Source organism: Colletotrichum spaethianum, assembly GCF_022836535.1.
Source record: "Colletotrichum spaethianum MAFF 239500 DNA, contig43, whole genome shotgun sequence".
In the NCBI taxonomy this organism is placed as follows: Eukaryota; Fungi; Ascomycota; class Sordariomycetes; order Glomerellales; family Glomerellaceae; genus Colletotrichum; species Colletotrichum spaethianum.
Window position 1 is genome coordinate 182,832 of NW_026054813.1, and position 20,174 is coordinate 203,005.

General features: G+C 50.1%; 4 protein-coding genes across 4 annotated transcripts; 1 reads left to right on the forward strand and 3 right to left on the reverse strand.

The window, feature by feature from the left end:
* Window positions 1-951: 951 nt before the first annotated feature.
* ColSpa_11194 (putative prolyl 4-hydroxylase 7) lies at window positions 952-2,756 on the forward strand (the record flags this gene model as incomplete). The annotated part of the gene is made up of 3 exons (XM_049277406.1): window positions 952-1,143; window positions 1,207-2,057; window positions 2,114-2,756. The coding sequence occupies 3 exons, from the start codon at window positions 952-954 to the stop codon at window positions 2,754-2,756; spliced, it is 1,686 nt and encodes a 561-aa protein (XP_049133363.1).
* Window positions 2,757-5,002: 2,246 nt separating this feature from the next.
* On the reverse strand, window positions 5,003-5,305 carry ColSpa_11195 (uncharacterized protein; the record flags this gene model as incomplete). Its single annotated transcript, XM_049277407.1, has 1 exon — window positions 5,003-5,305. One exon carries the CDS (start codon window positions 5,303-5,305, stop codon window positions 5,003-5,005), a length of 303 nt encoding a protein of 100 aa, XP_049133364.1.
* Window positions 5,306-13,306: 8,001 nt separating this feature from the next.
* On the reverse strand, window positions 13,307-14,941 carry ColSpa_11196 (thiamine repressible genes regulatory protein thi1; the record flags this gene model as incomplete). Its single annotated transcript, XM_049277408.1, has 3 exons — window positions 13,307-13,591; window positions 13,640-14,347; window positions 14,402-14,941. 3 exons carry the CDS (start codon window positions 14,939-14,941, stop codon window positions 13,307-13,309), a joined length of 1,533 nt encoding a protein of 510 aa, XP_049133365.1.
* Window positions 14,942-17,865: 2,924 nt separating this feature from the next.
* Window positions 17,866-18,108, reverse strand: ColSpa_11197 (uncharacterized protein; the record flags this gene model as incomplete). The annotated part of the gene is made up of 1 exon (XM_049277409.1): window positions 17,866-18,108. One exon carries the CDS (start codon window positions 18,106-18,108, stop codon window positions 17,866-17,868), a length of 243 nt encoding a protein of 80 aa, XP_049133366.1.
* Window positions 18,109-20,174: the final 2,066 nt, after the last annotated feature.

Here is a 20,174-nt window from a genome sequence, read left to right on the forward strand (position 1 = left end):
GCTGTCTACAGTGACGACTGAAAGGCTTGACTGTGAGAAACGAATTGAGCTTGAGGCACTTCAGCTCGAGGCGCGATTGGCAGCTGAGAGGGCAGCAAAAGAGTCTCAGCTAATGCTTGATGCGTGGGCCGCCCAATGGACGTCTACCGGGGATTTTCTGACCCCGGTCTCTGTATCCTGCGGTCTCCTCTTTCGGATCAGTGGCTATCGTCGGCACCCATTCGCTTCCTCTTCCTCTTACCCCAAAGCTTGAGGTGATTCTTGGGCCATTGCCTAACAGTTGCCGCACGATCACGTCAAAGGGGCCCTCACGCCCTGCGGAATCGGATATCTATGCATCGTTAGTGGGCCTTGGGCGACAAAACGTGGGAAAGGAGCAAGTTCGTTGGGTTGATGCCGCGACAACAAGCACCTTCGCTCCGTTATCGTCGGTATCGTCCGCTCTGACGTTAACCCAGCAGGGATTGCCCCCCGCAACCACCCTTTGATCGCCCCAACCAGCTGCCACCCACTCCGTTCCCCGGCCCTTTGCTTATCTCTGCGGGGCGTTCTGTTAGTGTCAATGGGGCCCGTTCTTCTTCTACCATGTCTATCATACCCCGAGTAAGTCGCATGCGTAGTGGTAATACTGATTTGTTTCTCCCAGGAACCGGGAGACGTCAGATGAAGGTTGGTATGCTAACCTGGGAAGAGAAGGGGGGCCGGACGCAAGGTAGCGTCGGGACCAGGGTCGGACAGGAACGAAATCACCTATATAGAACTGTTGCTGTCCCTCGCTCGTACACTCAATTTGGCTCATTGTTCTTGAGTCGTATCCCATTCGGTCTGATCGGCGTTTTCTTTAGTGATATTTGCCGACCTCGCTCAGTCAACCTTGCCTGAACGATTTCGACAGTCAGGCCTCGGATCAACAGCCAAAACATATCACGAAGCCAACACAAGACAGCCATCATGGCAACCGGAGCGGAAGAAAAAACTGTCGGCCTCAGCCGGGCCGACAGCACCAACAGTAACAAGCTCGGTCAGGTCATGTCCGGGACTGGGGCAGCCGTCGCTCAGCAGTACGGTGAGACGCAGCGTGGTCTCAGCCCTAGGCATGTCCAGCTTATGGCCATTGGAGGTTCCATCGGTACCGGTCTCTGGGTAAGTCGCTCTTTCCCGAGCTCGACGTGTGGTAGAACAAACTGAAAGCTAACGACTATGAAGGTTGGTATTGGTGGTGTCCTCTCCAAAGCCGGCCCTCTCTCGCTCGTCCTCGGCTACACCTTCTGGGGTCTCCTTTTTATCTGGCCGCTCAACCTGTCCGTTGCCGAAATGTGCGCCTACCTGCCGATCCGCGGCACCATCTTCGAACTCGCCTCCCGCTTTGTTGACCCCGCCCTCGGCTTCGCCATGGGATGGACCTATTTCTTCGCCGGTCTCATGCTTGTCTGTACAGAATACAGCGCCGTATCTACCGTGATACAGTACTGGAACGCTGATATCAACCCTGCCGCCTGGATTGCTATTGCCATGGTCTCATGTGTTGCCGTGAACTTGATCGCTGTCAAGTACTATGGAGAATCGGAGTTCATCATGGCCTCAACAAAGGTTGTTTTACTCGTCGCTTTGTGTCTCATCACTTTGATCACAATGTCTGGTGGAAACCCTTTGAACGATGCGTACGGCTTCCGGAACTGGGGTAATGGTAACCATATCCACGCCTACTTCACGGATGGCTCGACTGGGCGGTTCTTGGGATTCTGGAAGGTCGTCATTTACGCCGCTTTCACCATTGCTGGCCCTGACATGATCGCTCTTGCCGCTGGTGAGATCCAGAACCCCCGCCGCACCATTCCCCGTGTTGCCAAGCTCATCTTCTACCGTCTTGTCGGCTTCTATGTTGTCGGCGTTCTGTGCGTCGGTATCATCTGCAGCTCACGTGACCCGGGCCTCCTGGGCGCCATTGAGAATGGCGAGCCCGGTGCTGGTGCTTCCCCTTGGGTTGTTGGCATCAAGAACCTTCACATCAAGGCTCTTCCCGACATCATCAACGCCTTCATCTTACTTTCTGGATGGTAAGTTATACCTTCCATGAGTAAATAAACCACGCATGATGCTAATAGTTCTCAAGGTCCTGCGGTAACGCCTACCTCTACTCCACCTCCCGCACTCTCTACGGTCTTGCTCGCGACGGCCAGGCTCCAAGGTTTCTGCTCAAGTGCACGTCGGCTGGTGTTCCCATCTACTGTGTGCTGGTTGTCACCGCCATCTCTTGCATCACCTTCCTTGTCTCTTCCAACTCCGCCGTCGAGGTCTTCTTCTGGTTCGTCGACTTGACCACAACCGCCCTGATCATGACCTACACATTCATGCTCATCACCTACATGGGCTTCTACCGCGCTCGCGTCGCGCAAAACTTCCCTCCCGAGACGCTCCCCTACCTTGCACCATGGACCCCGTACTTTCCCGGCCTGGCGTTGCTCCTTGGCATTCTGGCCCTCATCTTTGTCGGCTTCGATAACTTCTACCCCTTCAGCGTGCGAGGATTCATCACTTCCTATTTCGGTGTCTTCTTCGGCATCTTCACATTTGTGGCCTGGAAGGTATTGAAGAGAACCAAGTTCGTTCAACCCAAGGAGGCCGACCTTATTAGCGGAAAGGCCGAGGTTGATGCCGAATGTCGCCACTGGGAGGAGGGCGGTATTGAGGAGGTGGAGAGAGAAAGACTGGCTCAGATGTCTATCCTCCGAAGAACCTGGGAAAAGATGTGGTAGAAAAAAAAGTATATACTATGGTGACAAGATACCAGCTTTATTATCGTTTCAATGGCAAATATTAATTATCTGTCAATCCAAGCTCTGTTTGGTGCTGCTTTCACCTCGCTTTTGTTCCTGCAACCGTTATCCAATCGCAAGTGCTCGAGTTGCATTGGCCTAAACCGGCAAAAGAATCAAATATTCACTGACATGCACCGACTCTCCATCCAAAGATCTGCCTTCGTGACTCACTCAAGCTGGAAGTCAGCTTGCTGTTCAGGTTTCTTCCACTTGGAATACTCTTTGACAATGCAGAACCAACACAGCTTTTGGTAGGGCGAGCAATTTGAGACCCCTCAGGAGACCTGCAGGTAGTATTTTCAAATCGCGTCCAGAGCACTACCAACATGGTGTTGCTATAGCACTTTTGTCAGCGCTTTTTCAGTTTGCGAGAATGGTGGGTCTAAATTACGTAAAACCCCAACTTCCCCGCCTCCGCTTGGACTTGCGGGGACTTTTGCTCCTGATGCTGAATCGTGTGCTGGATGCAACTTCAACTCTTTTAGCACAGCTCCGGGTTGCGTGACCGGCTAGCTACGTCGGCTCAAGGATCGTCTGTTTCGTAATGTCGATGCCAGCGCCCAAAAGGTACTCAGGCTCTCGACAGAAATCTTGCCAACAATGTGCCACCTCCAAGACCAAGTGCGACCGGAAAGCAGGGACATGTTCCCGGTGCCAGGAGCGGGGCCTTACTTGCATATATCCCCAGAACCAGGCAACTCTTCTTTCTGAGACGGATGCCACCGGGCTTCGCGACGGAGGGGATTCCGCAATCACACGCGGCCCTGCGCTGCTGAGAAATTTGGACAAGAACGTAAATGCTCAATTCCGAGAATCTCAACATAACGCCCTTTGTAGGCTAGGCTCCTCAGAGGCTCTTTTGTTTCCTCCTACTTCTGAGCTACTAAAAACAGCGTCGACGGAATATCCTTGGACACAAAAATCATGCCTCTTTCCTCCACATCGACACGAAGTATTACCTGCCAACAGCAGTATCCCTGCAGGATCTAGTCCTTGCCGAGCAGATGAGCTGGACTTTTCCCATCTCGAACTTACATGCTCCATTAACGCTGAAGACATCGCCAACCGATGGCTGAACAGTTTTGTTCCCTTGCCGGGCCAAAAGATCAAGGATTACACCCCTCGTATATCAGCATTCATCCATAGAATCCTGAAATCCTACGCCAACTCTTCTATTCGCGGCCACAAAGTTCCGCCGTTTATTCATTGGTCTCAGCTGAACCTCAATTCGAATCTACCCCTCTCAGCGTGTCTTTCCGTCATACGAACATGCGACGAAACATTCGCTGGGGGTATTTTGGCTTCGGCCGAAAAACTACAGAGTGAGATGACGACACTTTTCGACCAACACACAACGGCAGATGATATTGGTCTTCTCGCAACATTCCAAGCGCATCTAATCTACTCCTTGGTGATCTTCTTTCGACTCGGACGAGAACACTTTTCTTTCCTCTCGCAAGCCATGATGAACACACAGGAACTAGCATGCGCAGCCGCGAGAAAGGGCTTGGTCTGCATGGCCGAACTAAATAGCGCTTGTCCCACATGGGAGTCTTGGATAGTAGCTGAGGCGAAACGGAGGACCGTCTTTACCATGTGTCTTTTTGACAGTGCCTTACTGACCTATGATGGGCTTCCAACGCATCTCGCCACTGAGTTACGTGGATTGCTTGCACCGGCAAGTAAGTCTCTGTGGGAATCACAGAACAGGGATGAGTGGCAGATCAAGTACAAAATTCATTTGGAAGAGTGGCCGGAGGGGGGCCTGCGCATAGAGGAACTGTGGTCGATGGCAGAAGACTTGGACGAAGAGGCAATCAACAGAAGGCGAAGTAGGGTTGATGCATGGCTAGAGGACCTCGACGAGTTTGGGACAATGATCTATGCAGTTACTAGTGGTACACATGGTACTTGAACTTCTTTATAGGCAATAAATTAGTCTGAATATGGAACAGACCGTGATGGTCTCACACCCTTGAGGATATTCTTGCCAAACGTGTTGACCCTGTCGCACCTTGACTTAGACTATCATGATGCTCTCCTCGCTAGCATCCGAGAACCAATCCCTGCTTGGAAATTCTTCGGTATGGCAGAATCCAACGCGATGGTACTGGTTGATCTCCTCGTTGGCACCAAAAGCAATCCATGCCAGCGACTTGGCTCGATCTCTCTTCTAACTGCCCTTAGATAGTACAAAGGCTTTCCATTGCCGCTATAGTCTTTGTCAATATAGCCAGGCCGACCATTTCACCGTTTTGATTGAGAAAGTCAATTACCAGTTCTTTCCTGTACGTCGTAAACTGATAACCTGGAGTTTCAGGGTCGATACGTGGGTCCGCCGTCTTCAGTTTCCCTTTGAGCTTGAGATGTCCAGACTGCAGCATTCCTCGCGGGTCAAGGCCAAGTGGTGTCGTCTGAACATCAATGATGTCAACCATGATCTCCATCGCATTTCCTGTGGACAGCATGCTAGCAATTTCGGGCATGATGACTTCACCCTCTAAAGACGCCCAACTCCAGCTTGGGGCACGGTAGCCATCCGACGGTTCGTGTAGCCACTGTTCACTCCGTCTCCACAGCAAGCTGTAAGCCAAATGGCTTTTCCACAGCCCCGCCACGTTTCATTGTCCTGTGCAAACCCTCCATGACTTTTATGAGACCAGAGAGGGCGGGGAGCCTATCATATGACTTGGGGATCCCTCGGCGGCTGTAAGCTGACACCATATCATACCAGTCCCAAACGAACTCGGATGCGGATAGGCGGCCTTAAGCGAAGGGGTATGGCATATGAAGGCGCTCATCCCATACCAATTCCTGCACAGCAAAAGCATCAACGGGGACTACATCCTCTGACATCGAGCTTCTTGGCACTCCCAGAGAACTTGATCCGTGTCATAGTGGATCATCCTCGATGAAAGAAGGCGTTGCTGTGTTACCCAAACACGATTGTGCAGAGTGCTCATGTGAAGGTGTCTGAAATCTCTGGGACGAGGTCGTACAAAGATTGATATCGGTGGTAAATCGCCTGGACTTGGAACAGTGCATTTGACCTTGACATGATGAGAGGTATCGCGGGGTGTGAAGCAGCCGCCAGTGGAGTCTTTGGATGCTGAAGCTGCGATTGTTAGATACGATGATGCACAAATCGTGCCCATCTTGACGCTCTCCAATTCCCAATCTTCCTTCGAATTTTGAATGATGCAGAGCGAATCGATCCAAAGGTACTGGATGCCAAGCGACTTTGTGATTAGGACCGCATCTCGCAAGGTCGGGGGTAACTTCGCTAGCGGTAGTGCCTCAAGATGATCTCCAATCGTCTCTGTGGTTGTACGGATTACCGGATGCGAACCCCAACAGTGGCTCAAAGTCATGTAGCGATCGGTCTCTCCACCAGTGATGATAAGGCGCGGCTCTCTCTGTCCGTCTTGGCCGACATCAATGACCCTCGTGGGCAGCGGGCTAGGGCCTGAATAGCAGCTATCGTGACTCGTATCACAGGACTTGACCCAGTTGTTCAAAAGTCCGATTTGCTCTCTGGGTCAACTTGATAGGTCTGAAGATTATCGCACCCTTCAAGCGTGGTGTTTCCTCTTCAGGATAGAAGCTGAAGTAACAGTAGGCTCTAGGGCCGAGGTGGTCGCATCGAACTTTGACCGAGAAGAGACCACAAGGCTCGTAATCCTCGTTCTGGTACTCCTTTCCGCGATCAATGTGTAAAATAGTCGACATAGGTCGCACGAGGAGATGTTATATTTGAGATGGCAATGTGTTTATGAAGCACAAAATCTTGCACCTTGTTCTCTTCGTCGACGAGTTCGCTAAAGTCTAGACGATTGCAAGCTGCGCATAATGCCATCGTGGTGAGCGAGAATGGCGACAAGACATTAATTAGGCTTACTGCCCAAGTAGAGAAGTGCAAACACTAGCAGACCCTGAGCCCCCCGTCTGAATTCCCCGCTTGCAGGACTTCCAGCAACGCCATTTGCGGGACGCGTATCGCAAGCTTGATCAATGCCAAGCCAATGAGACGGAAGCCAGCTGCACGACAAGGTGACTGCACATTGGTTAACGCCTTCAGCAGCAAATTCGCAGACTCCACCAACTCCACCAAGATGTCCAAAGTTGGTTCCATAGGTGGTTCTATGAGCAGAAACACAACCCGAGAGCCATAAGTTGGTGGTAAGAACTCGTTCTCTCAGCCCATTCGTAACAAAGTAGCCTTCGCAATAACCATAGGGTCAGAACAAACAGGTTGCTGGAAGTACAACGTCACGCAAAGGCGTTCGATATTTGAAAGCATCTCACCCCTCGAAGTCAGATCTGAAGATTTCGCTCACACAATGACACGACAGCAAATGCCTCTACATCAGACTAAACATAAAAGAAAACCATAGATGTCTTCTTCTTTGGAGTGTGGGTACAATCTTCTTCATCGAGGAATTTGCGCAAATGATTATGATTGCCATGGTGTAACTGACTCTAGTCCCTTCACTAGAAACTTATCAGTGCTGGATCGAGAGAAGGAGGCCTGCCGTGCACAGCCAGACTTGAAATGGTGGTTAGATTGCCACTCTGTGGCCGAAATATCGAAGTCGCGGATAGAATGCTGACCCGTAAGCCGTATGCCTCTGTTGATTACCGCCATGTCCACTATTTCTCTAGCATATGAAGAGTGCAAGGGACTACTAGAAACGATCTTATGAAGTGGTTGACAATATCATGTGAAATAGAAAACCCCTACATTGAGGCATTGCCCTAGCTTCTTCATGTTGTGAACTTCGATATCAGGGCCGCAAAAATGGTACATGGTGGTCTTTCCGCGCGAATAATTGCCGGCCGCTTTCCAAGGATTACATGCATCGGGTACAGAAGCTGCCGAGGACAGTGTAGCATTGGGTCAACACCTTCTGCAATCTAGTCAAAGACGGTGCTAGAGGGGCGATGCCTTGGCTCAATGCGATCACGGAGTATATGGAAGCTTGGCTTCAGGCTACGATGCGGTAGCAAGTGTGATCAGCATGAAAGGGGGTTGCAGCTCAACGTGACGGGTCTCGTGCTCAGTGTAGGTCAGCCCTCGGTTTGAGCTTCAGACTCTGTGAAGGTCTTGGCTGGGCTGTGCATGTTAGAAGTTGTCTTCCAATTCCATCATCTTATCTCGACAATTGCTTCAAGATGGCGTCAGAGATGAATTATAAACAGAACATGATATGTTTCCGCACCAACAATGGCTTTTAGCCAAGAAAGCAATTGCTACACAACTCATCGGCTCTGCAACAAACCCCCCCCCCCCCCTCTCTCGATTCAAAGCGCGCGCCGACGGACAACGCGGAGGAGAAACAGGAGCTCACGTCCGCCCAACGGCCGTTGAGCGGCCATGAGAAGCTGGAAGCACTCAACTGGGGGTGGAGTTGCGCCCCGCTTATTGATGTGATTAGCGGTAGCGACAGGGAAAGATTTGGCGAAGTCGCATCGACCGCACACGTGCTCCCCTGACCTGCCATTGAAGTTCCTGATGTGCTTTGGGCAATGTGATGGCAAACTTTGCTTCTTGCGTTTCGTCAAACGGGATTAGTAACCCCTCTTCTTGTTGGACTCTTGACCTGTCTCCGGTGTGGAAAAAGAAGCAAATCCCGCGCCATCTAGACTCCCAGCCTGTCATAAACGGCTAAACCTTCCCGTTTCTTAGAGACTCGCGTGATCCTACCATCATTCCGCTTATTCTTTGCTCGAAAATCCCTCGTTTTACCCTTGTCTTTGCTCGGATTTCTGCCCTTCCTCGACTAGTCTGCTCTTCCCTCGCTTCCTCCTTCCTGTTTGCCACGAGCTTCATACCCCAAGCTCCCCTTGATCGTCAACTAACAGTGTCATGGACCTTCTCTTAAACTGCCAAGCCTGCATCATGTGCTGTTCATTTGTTTTCGAAGTCGACTCGGACTACGCTTCGGCGGGTCATCTCTCCACACTCACACGCACACACCGCAGAATGCCTGTCAGGTTAAGCTTGTCACGACGGTTCCCAGGCCCAATTTGCCCGATCCGGACTTATCAGATGCTATCAGTGATTCTCTGTTGAATTGTGGCAGTGCTGTTCTGACCGGGGGGTTGAAGTATTTTGCTCTGTGTCGCTCTGTCGCAAAGTGGAGAGCTACGATTGAGGTGAGCCAAGATGCTCAAGCTCTGAGTAAGTGGCGGCGAAAGCTGCCCTCTGGACGAGTACTCATATTCTCTGGGCGCCGCTCTTTCGGCTCGCCTTGCTCTCGAACTCGACAGCACCTTCTCTATTTCTACCAGACCCTACATGATTTTTGTTCATGATGGCTGACAACTTCCTCAGCCCCAACCCCACACACGCGGATTCCCGTTCGCGGGCCACCAGCGATGCTGACACCATCGCTCCTGACGGGATGAACCCGTTTCTCATGCCGTCCGGAACCACGGCTGTCCCAAGCACTGCCGCTACGAGCTTCGATCTCGAAAGTGCAGATGCAGCCTTATACCCAGACCCAGGCACGGAAAGTGATTTTCGTGTCGATAACAACCCTTTTGCCTTTTCTCCTGGGCAGCTGAACAAACTGCTCAATCCCAAGTCGCTTTCCGCATTCCGTGCTCTCGGCGGCCTGCAGGGAATCGCCCGCGGAATTCAGACGGATGTGCGAAGCGGTCTGAGTGTCGACGAAACAGGCGTCAAGACCACCATCAGCTTCAATGATGCTGTCGGAAACCAAGTCGACGGCAAACCAACTTCTTCTTCCACTGAAAGACATCTTACATCTTCCGCGTCGCCATTTATCGACCGAACCAGGGTTTGCGGACGCAATATTCTTCCTCCAAAGAAACCCAAGTCAATTTGGAAGCTTATGTGGATTGCATTCAACGAGACCGTACTTATTCTCTTGACCGTTGCTGGAGTCATCTCCTTAGCACTTGGATTGTATGAAACTCTCGGCGTGGAAAAGCCCGTAGGAGCGCCAGCGTCTGTCGACTGGGTCGAAGGCGTGGCCATCTGCGGAGCAGTCATTATCGTCGTCCTTGTCGGCTCTCATAATGATTGGCAAAAGGAAAAAGCCTTTGTCCGTTTGAACACGAAGAAAGACGATCGCCAGGTCAAGGTCATTCGATCAGGCAAATCAGTTATGATCAACGTCAACGAAATCCTTGTGGGAGACGTGCTTCACCTTGAACCAGGCGACATGGTACCTGCAGACGGTATCTTGATTGAGGGTCACGAAGTCAAGTGTGACGAATCCTCGGCGACGGGAGAATCTGATGTACTCAAGAAAACGGCCGGTGATCAGGTAATGAAGTTGCTGGAATCGAAGCACAGTAACCAAGATGGCATGGATCCTTTTATCATCTCTGGCTCCAAGGTGCTCGAAGGTATGTAATTTTCGAACTCCTATCATTGGGTCATACGCTAACAACCACAGGCATGGGAACCTACGTTTGCACATCCGTCGGTGTCTACAGCAGTTTTGGCAAGATCATGATGTCAGTACGCTACGATATCGAGTCGACACCTCTCCAGAAGAAGTTGGAACGACTTGCCATCGCCATCGCTAAGCTTGGTGGAGGCGCATCTGCCTTGATGTTCTTCATTTTGCTGTTCCGCTTTGTGGCCAGTCTTCCTGGAGATGATAGACTACCTGCTGATAAAGCTTTGACCTTCATGGACTTGCTTGTGGTTGCTATTGCGATTATTGCTGTGGCGGTCCCTGAAGGGTTGCCGCTGGCTGTTACTCTTGCTTTAGCATTCGCGACCACAAAGCTGCTAAAGGAGAACAACTTGGTTCGTGTGCTTCGAGCTTGTGAGACCATGGGTAATGCAACAACAATTTGTTCTGATAAGACAGGAACATTGGTGAGATTGACCCAAATCAAACGTCCCTCGCAATTGATCAGAAGCTAATGAGAGCCAGACAACTAATAAGATGACCGTCGTTGCCGGTACATTTTCTACAAGTAGTTTCACAGCTTTCGCCCATTCTGAGTCTCAAAACGAGAAGACTGCCGGGTCCCCTCCTCACGTATCTGCGTGGGCTGCAACTATACCCCAAGCAACCAAGGAACTCATTGTTCAATCTGTTGCTGTAAACTCAACAGCCTTTGAAGGCCAGGAAGACGGAAAATCGACTTTCATCGGATCAAAGACTGAAACTGCCCTCCTTCAATTAGCAAAGGATCATCTAGGGCTACAGTCTCTTACCGAAGCCCGCGCCAATGAGCAGATTGTGCAGATGCTTCCATTCGACTCTGGAAGGAAATGCATGGCGGCGGTCATTAAACATCGCGATACCTCCAAAGGTTATCGCCTTTTGGTCAAGGGCGCCTCTGAAATCTTGCTTAGTTACTGTTCATCCAAGGCTGACCTTGAGACCTTGATTGAGGAGCCTCTGGCCTCGGCGGAGCGAGAGTCTTTGGATGCGACTATCAACCACTATGCCCGACGATCCCTTCGCACCATCGGCCTGGTTTACAAAGACTTCCATCAATGGCCTCCCGCGAACATGCCAACAGAAGATGGACATGTGAAGCTTGAATCGCTACTTGGTGCCTCCAACCTTGTCTTTATTGGAATCGTTGGAATTCAAGATCCTGTCCGCTCTGGTGTTCCCGAAGCAGTGCGAAAGGCACAGCATGCTGGTGTTACAGTCCGAATGGTTACGGGCGACAACAGTGTAACTGCTCAGGCCATTGCGACAGAGTGTGGCATTTTTACAGGATCTCAAGGGGTGATCATGGAGGGGCCAAGTTTCCGCAAACTTTCGGAGGACGATATGAACACAATTCTCCCCAAGCTACAGGTGTTGGCTCGTTCATCGCCCGAAGACAAACGGATTCTTGTCACAAGATTGAAGGCACTAGGCGAGACAGTTGCAGTTACCGGAGATGGTACGAACGATGCTCCGGCTCTGAAGGCAGCAGATGTTGGCTTTTCTATGGGAATCTCCGGCACGGAAGTTGCGAAAGAAGCATCCGCTATCGTCTTGATGGATGATAACTTTGCTTCCATTGTGACTGCACTCAAATGGGGTCGCGCGGTAAATGATGCAGTGCAGAAATTTCTTCAGGTGAGTTCATGCTGTTGAGCCGCAAATGGCCCAGCCTCAGCCGTCTAGACTATCTCAGTCGGTATTTCTCAGGCAATGTAGTACTGACCACTATACCAATCCAGTTCCAAATCACCGTTAACATCACTGCGGTTCTGTTGGCTTTCATCACCGCTATGTACGACCCTTATATGGAACCTGTGCTGAAAGCAGTTCAGTTGCTCTGGGTCAACCTCATTATGGACACATTTGCGGCACTTGCCCTGGCGACGGATCCCCCAACCGAGAAGATACTCGACCGACCACCTCAACGGAAAGATGCTCCTCTGATCACCATTAACGTAAGTCGTGTTTTCCGTCAAAGCACAGACGATTCGATTGACGACTTGCTCTTAGATGTGGAAAATGATCATCGGACAAGCGATATTCCAACTCATCATTACGATCACGCTCTATTTCGCGGGTCCTGAGATACTAAGTTATGACAGAAACAACGAGGATCAAATGCTTCAACTCGACACTATTATCTTCAACACATTCGTGTGGATGCAGATCTTCAATGAATTTAATAACAGACGACTGGACAATAAATTCAATGTCCTGGAGGGCATCCACCGCAACAAGTTCTTCATCTTCATCAACATTCTGATGGTTGGCTTGCAGGTCGGAATCATATTCATAGGCGGTCGCGTCTTTGAAATCAAGGAAGGTGGTCTTAACGGCACCCAGTGGGCCATTTCCATTGTGGTCGCTTTCATGTCCCTTCCCTGGGGTGTTTTGGTTCGCATATTCCCCGACATCTGGTTCCAAAAGATAGCGCGCTTCGTTGGCAAGCCGTTTGTTGTTGTGTAATTGTTCCTCGCGAGAGTATTCAGTCGGATTGGCGGACTATTCAAGAGAAACCCGCGCAACAAGGCCACAGGCGACGAAGAAATACCCGCCACAATCATTGTTGCTCCACCCAACGAGAAAGGACGGTAAGGATGATCCATCAATGTGGCGAAATGCAACCAAATGCAACGACACACCAATTCAGGAATAGTAGGGGTATCAGGCGTAGATCGATATGTGGCTGGGTGTACGGGGTACATTATACGACCGAGTGTGTGCTACCATGGAGTGACTGCAAGCAAGAATTGTCTAGGTTGATTAGAGTTATAGCGGCCGTATATAACCTGCTGAATAGTTTTGACAGAAGAAAGCTGGCTTCATAGAGGAGACTAACCCGAAGCGGAGAAGGTTATTCGATATCTTAAATCAAAATTTATTATACCAAGGTTGCCAGAGAGCTGTTCAGTGCCTAGAATTCTGTGGGCAACCTTTCAGTTGCGACGATCATATTTCACCTTGTTATGAAGCAAGTTCACTGCGCTTAATATGGACGTTTATTATTTAAGCTAATGATGATAAGTTCACCTTTCTCGAGAAACTTTGTACTCCTTATAGTGTATATCTAAACTCCTTGTTCAAGCGGTCGGTCATGTCACTGAACTCAATATCCTTCAAATGCCCAAGTTCCCGATTTTCAACAAGTCTCTCGCGTCGCCTGTTCTCCCAGATGTAGTAAGACCTTAGCATCAAGGTGAAAATCATGGCCAAGGCGCATGTGACAATAATCGCCGTCTTTGCAGGAATATAGGCAGGGGCAGATTCGGCTGTAAAGGTTAGGGGGCCAATAATGTTTCCAACACAGAAGCAAATGAGCAAGGTAGCATTCATTGTAACCTACATGGCGTTAACATTGGTTCAGAATAGGGTCCTATGGACGCTTACCTTTTTCGTGTGCCCGGCATAATTGGCGCCAACCAAAGAATACAAGAGAGGAAGTGTCGCGCCAATGCAGTTCGTCATGTAGTTGCCGATGAGTTTCCCTGCCTTGTTGTTGTCGGGAAGGAATGCCATTAGGGCTGCACCGATGACCCCAGGGACAAGAAGACAGACAACGTTGAGAGCTCGCTGGTTGAAACGGCCTGCCATGTTTGTCGCAGCTAGAATCGAAACAATACTAACAGCACCCGACGGTATAGATAACAGTGCTGTCTCTTTGGAAGTGTATCCGAATCCCTTGATGATAGTAGCCTGAAACGATGATACAGCGCCATTGGGTACGCTCGAAGCAATTGTAATGAGTGCCAGCAGGTAAGTTTGTGGATCAGTGAAGCACTCGATGAACTGCGGCCACTTGAAGTGTTTGTTTTCAACGCCTGTTTGATTTCCCCGCAGACGCTCAATGGCCCAAACCTTTTCTTCTTGCGAGAGAAATTGGGCGCTCATGGGGTTATCGGGGAGAACTAGGATTACTGTGACACCAATGGCAATAGTGATCAAGCCGCATATGAGGAACATGATCTGCCAGGAAGTAAACCCAGTGCTAGAATAGTGCTGGAAGCCGAAGGAGATCAGAGAACCGACGATGGTACCGCCTCCTGTGCCGAGATACCAAATGCCCATGCGGGGAGGTTGTTCCTGTCGTTTGTACCACTAGGGCATACTGTCAGTCTACTTATTAGTCTCAACGCGATGTGAAGCTCTTACCATGGTCGTAATCACAATCAGTGAAGGTGCAACAGCGCTTTCAAAGACACCCAGCAGGACTCTCGTCACAACTAGTCCAGCCCAGTTATGACAAGCTGAAGTGGATGCCAATACCGCGCCCCACAGGCAAACCATGATTCCAATGTACTTCGCGGTTGGAAACCTCTGCATGCCCCAAGCGTGGGGAAATTCGAACGCCAAGTAGCTTACGTAAAATATCATGGCCAGCTGTGAGTATTGGTCACCTGTTATGTTCGTGTCTTTCTGCAAGCCCATGACGTTCGCGTAGTTGATCAAAGTCTTGTCGAGGTATTGAAGAATGTAGCAGGCGAACATGAGGGGCACGATACGCCAGTCAATTTTGCGTTTGAGTCTGCGCTCATCCTCAGAAGTCATTAAGCTAACATCGCCTCCGTTTCGTAGAAAGTCGAGGGCGGCGTCGGCGTTGTGGATGTCTCTGACCTCACCGACCAGCACCTCGGGCTGGCTGTCGCCAGGGCTAGGGGCTTTCTCGACGTCCATTTTCTCGTTGGAAGCCATTTTGAAGGCTGGGTCGAATCTGCGAAGGAGGTGAACTCAAAGCATTATCAGTTAGGTAGGTGGCTATACCGAATGCCTTAAGAACATTGAGTTTTAGCGGGCGGTCCGTTTTCGTAGATTGTTGTCTATGACGCATATACAGCCCCAGGACAGAAGGGACTGCGTGAAGACATTGGCATATTCCTCCCTACCGGTACTCCCATTGATAAGTGTGTGATGATCATCAAGAACGTTGGGGTTTGTCCAATTGAACGCTACGTCTAGCCAGAGGCCATGCCATTGCGGGAAGGTGACCGGGGTGTTGGTTGGCCATCGGTACTTGTTATCTTCGTACGGAAAATAAGAAGCCGAAGATGCCAGGGAATTGCCGATCACGGTGCGGGTAAAACGATTTGTACCTGATAAAGCATTGCAACCTGCCCATTAACCTCGGCGAGTGGTGTCCTTGTGTGGCAATTGAGGGGTTCACGGCGAATGCTCGGCGTCGTCAACCACGGTAAAGTGCAGACAGATAAGGATAAGCCGATGGGCGGAGCATGTTATCCGATGATAGTGTTCAAGCTGCATTGATAAGGCGCTACAATGTTTATGAAAGCTTTGACACCTGCTCTATTAGACATTTGATTCCTATGCCCTCGGGTCTAAGTGCCAGCCTGAATTTATGAGCTAATCTCTTACTGAACTCCTTGGGACAGGATCCTCAAAAAGATACCCCAAGGGTTCTCATGAAGAATTGCTTCTCAGGACGTCATGGAGAGCGTACTACATAGCTAACATGGAGGCAGCATTTGCAAACGGCAAAAGGGCAAGGAACCAGTCTTTTAAGGCCCCGCTGTGGGTTTTATTTAATGATAAACAAATTAAATGTCTGCGTATAGATGGTAAATTTAAACTTTGTGTTATTCCTAGAATGACATCGCCTTTCGTAGACGAGACTCTTGGTGAGGTAAGAGACACTTTCCAACCCCTGGTTCTAGACGATCCAACAACTCAACAACTCGGCTGTTAGCTTCTCTTTCGACTATACCTGAGCGTCAATCGATGTAGAAACTATAGGCTACAAGGATAGTTAGGCGAGCCTCCTTAGGCTTTCCGGCCTTTCACGAGGTTCTCCTTCACCTCATCCGGGCCATAAACTATAATGCGGGTGGTGACCACTTTTTTGGATGTTGATGGCTTTTTGTTTAACTAGTCCTTCGATGTCGTTGTCTTTGGATCAGACACACCATCTTTCGGGCACAGCTTGTTTTTTTGTGGTGCCTGGGATCTTGACCGAAAATTTTGACAGTGGCGGCTTCTAACAAGCTTTAGTTTGGCTAATCTATCCAACAACAGTCCAGATAGATGGTTCAGAGCCATTTTTCGAAGAGGTGGACGGGCAAAAGTCTCTAAGTGGCAATGCAGCATTGAAGTCGTTCACAGCGAGACCATTTAGCACCATCAATGTGAGTAAGGAGCGTCGTTGTGGACTTATCGTAGAGCGAATTTTGGGAACTTGATCCTGGGATCAACGAGCGAGGTTCCGAATGGAGAGTTGCAAATTGGTGACAATAAACGTTGATACTGGTCAACAGCGGGTACATAAGACTCAGGGCTGTCAATTTTTCCCGCCTTGGTCTTGTGCATTGTCCTAATTCCCCTCTTACTCCGGGGCCTTCTGGGTAGGTGCGACTGGGATTGTCGAAATTGCCTTTTATGTGGGCGTTCCCCTGATCCACGTTCCTCATAACCCGTACTACGCAGTACTAACGAATTTCTTCGGAACTCGGCAGCAATGCCAGGCAATCCAGACTTGTGTCCATGTGAAAGAGACAGCTTTAGCTTCTGTAGGCCAATGAACCGACAGGAGTTTTGACTTCAGCAATTTGCTGTCGGTTCAAGGAATTCATGAAGAAACAAAGTAAGTAATCATTTGGAAATGATCAGTTGATCAAGTACGACCTGAAGATCATGAAATATCTGCCCATAGTTTCCTTGAAGGGTGGCTAAGGGTTAAATTAGCCAAATTTTGCCTTCTTAGCTTGGACTGAGTTATGTATAAACCGTAAATCTCAGAATCTGCTTCGCCTTATTTCGTCACGAGACAGATGTGGGCAGTCACGATGGCCCAGTCGATCAGGCTGGAGCACTAATTGTCAAGGCTATCGGTTGCTACGACCAGCCTACGCATCAACCCAGCAGGGTAAGTTGATATATTTGTTATTGTAGACCCCCTCGTCCTTCTCGTTTGATCGATTCGGGGCGGTGGGTCGCAATTTCTCCAAGGTTCTAGCCAAGTCCTAAGCTCCGCTCTTCGGCCAGCGGCTGCAAGTTGCGTTCCCTCCTCGGCCATACCCATGTACATAAAGCTTTCAATATCCCTTAGAGGTGTTGAATTGAGCCATGCGGCAGCCCAGCCTAAACGCAAGTGGGACAGTCCGGGCAAACGTCGAGTGCATACCTGGAACGGGTTTCGCCAGCCGAATACATGAAGTCTAGTAGCACGTGCATTCGGAACCTAGCAAAAGGCCAGTCAGCAGATAAGGGGACTCTATCTAGACATATAGACGCAATAGTAACAGCAAGTATATCCTATCAATCTACGTACTTTGACAGCACTCGGCGATATGGGCCTAAAGCTCCTCCAAGACCCCATTCTTCCCTTCTGAGCTCCTGTCACAAAGTCCCAAAGCCCGTGAATGCCAAGCTAAGTAATTGATGCCTTTGCCCAGGGCCCTCAAATTCATGGGTTTGATGCTGTCCGAGGCGCCCATCATCTGTAAGTCGTAGAATCAAGTATAACGTTCGATTACGGATCCAATTTTGAATACACCGAATCATATCACTGCGTACCAGCGCTGCAACAGTTACATTACACTTTAAATGAGTTTAAGTGCAGGCTTCACGATCGAAAATCACCCGCGGAGAAAAGCCTAGAAATCACGTCAGATTTCGAGTACCTTTAGAAACGCATGAAGAAACCATACCCAGTTGATTTGTCGTTCTGTTAAAGGTGCCTTGATGGAATAGAAGTTGTGTCGCATCTCCACCGTGTAGTTGATGTCGCCATAGTTCTGCTTCAGGAAGCTGGAGAGATATTGCGGGCTTGAAACGTATTTAGAAGGGATTTTATGTTCTTGGAATCCTTCCTCAACGGATGTCGTCGAATCAGTGTTCGAAGTGGGCATGGTGATATAAGATGTGAAGGTGGGTAGTCTTTGGGAATCGCTCCTAGATCGACGGTTAGTCTTTGTGTAGATGCTTGTTTTGTGTTTTATGGTGATTGTTGTGTCGATCGATGGGTACTCAAGAGGTACGCATTTGTGCCACTTGTTATATCACCCGACCCTGTGATGCTGCCTTGGGATCGTCCTATGATGAGCCTCACTTCAACGAGCCGAATTGCCTGGCGCCGCCTAACGTGACTAACTCATGGATGGGGATAACGAGATTGCAAGGTGAATGAAGTGTAAAAATCCCCTAATTCGCTGCCTTGAGACTTCCTGTCCCCTACGACGTGGAATGAGTCGTAATGACTGGATCCTGGGAGCCATGGCTGAGACGTTGAAACCGCCACGAGGCGATGAGTTCGGTTACATGTTCATCCTGGCTAAAGGTCAGGCATCGTTTACGAAGTGGCAAAGCGGCTGCCTCAATCTTCTTGTTGGGCAGGCGCTTCACGTGGAGGGAATCACGTCCGAGCCCCTTGCATAAGGTTGATTGGCTAACAATATGCTACCCGGCACACTTATGGGGCGCAGCCTGATCTCAAATGCGTCTGCCTGCCACCCTGTGTGCCCTGTTGTGGGAGCCTGCAGGATGTCTTAGCCATGCAAGCCTGAGCTACCGAGGGCTCGTTGGCCGGTTAGATGGGCGCATGACCCCCCCACCCCTTCACTTCGGGCACACCGAGTCTTTGCTGAGGGCTGAGCAGGCCGCAGTGCCATTCCCTTCGATCTCGGTATGCCATACGCCCGATCTGAGCCACAGGCACGTTCTTTTGGCATTCTCGAAGCAGGCTGTAGCTGTACCCTGTTGTCGTTCAATACGTAAGTCTGAGAAAGAATGCAGCCGCTTTCAGTCGCGTTGCCTTACGTGGCATACGATGTCTCGGGACCGAGTGGGGCCGTCCGGGCACGGAGGGTTCGGGTCGTCGCCGGGCAAACACGAATGAACGACAGTTTTGGTCTAAACGAGGCACAGTGTCAAAAATTAGAAGCGATTGGATGTGAATTCATTGGATCAGAGTATTTTCTCAAGGACGTCGAACTCCGCGCGTCAAAATGAACCTCCGAGCCCAAACATTCGATTCATTCAGGCTGCCGATATGAGCACTGGCTTATCTCCTCCTGGACACAGTCAGCGTTGCACCGTTTTCGGCCCTGTCTCTATTTACCTGAGATAGGTGCCCTCTAGCGGAGATTGAGAATTTGTTGTGCCTCATCTTAATGATTTCCTCGTCAGTTAGGTCTCTTTGGTTTCATTGGCAGTCTGGGCTTACTTCGACACGATACATCTTCTGCCCAAACCTTTTGTCCAAGACCTTTGACAACTTTGCCGGGTCTATGGACTGGCTTGCTAGTACTTGGGTCGGTCCGGACCCGATGTAGGAGCTTCTCCCTTGAGGGCAGACGCTGTGCGCAAAACCGACGAGCATCAGTAAACGGCCATGAAAATGGAAGATGTTCCAGGCAGACTCACTTCATAGTACTATCTGAAGCGCAAAAAACGATTCGAATGGGGAGCTAAAAGGAGTAGAAAGTTGCGTTGGTAGCCTAAATGCACTTTTCCCACTCTCGTGTGGGCGCAAGCCCGCAGTTATTGACCCCCGAGGATCCGGACCCTAAGCCTATTTTCCCTCCGGCAGGCATGCGAACGGCGTGGCTAGTCAGCTGGTTTGTGGGCTGTCTCGGAGGCAAATTTCCCCTGTGTTATGCTTATTGGCGGCTAGAAGCGTATCAATTCAATAGTTCCCTCTGCTGCGGTCGCAACACACATTCCTGAGATAGTCCGTGTTCTAGTAAGCCCCAGCCGCTCAAGTTCCCTGACCGTTGCCTGCATTCTAGGTCCTCTCAACTACTGAATTAAGCGAAATCGCCCCCAATGTTAGACCTCTGGATGCAGCTCCCGCTGCAGAGGAAGCTGAGCAGGGAGGCACAGCCACGATGTCAACCTTATGCAGGTCACAGCCGGCATGTTTCCGCCGCAAGGGAGGAAATTGGCGAACTGCTTTCCTTACCCGTTTCCTTACGAC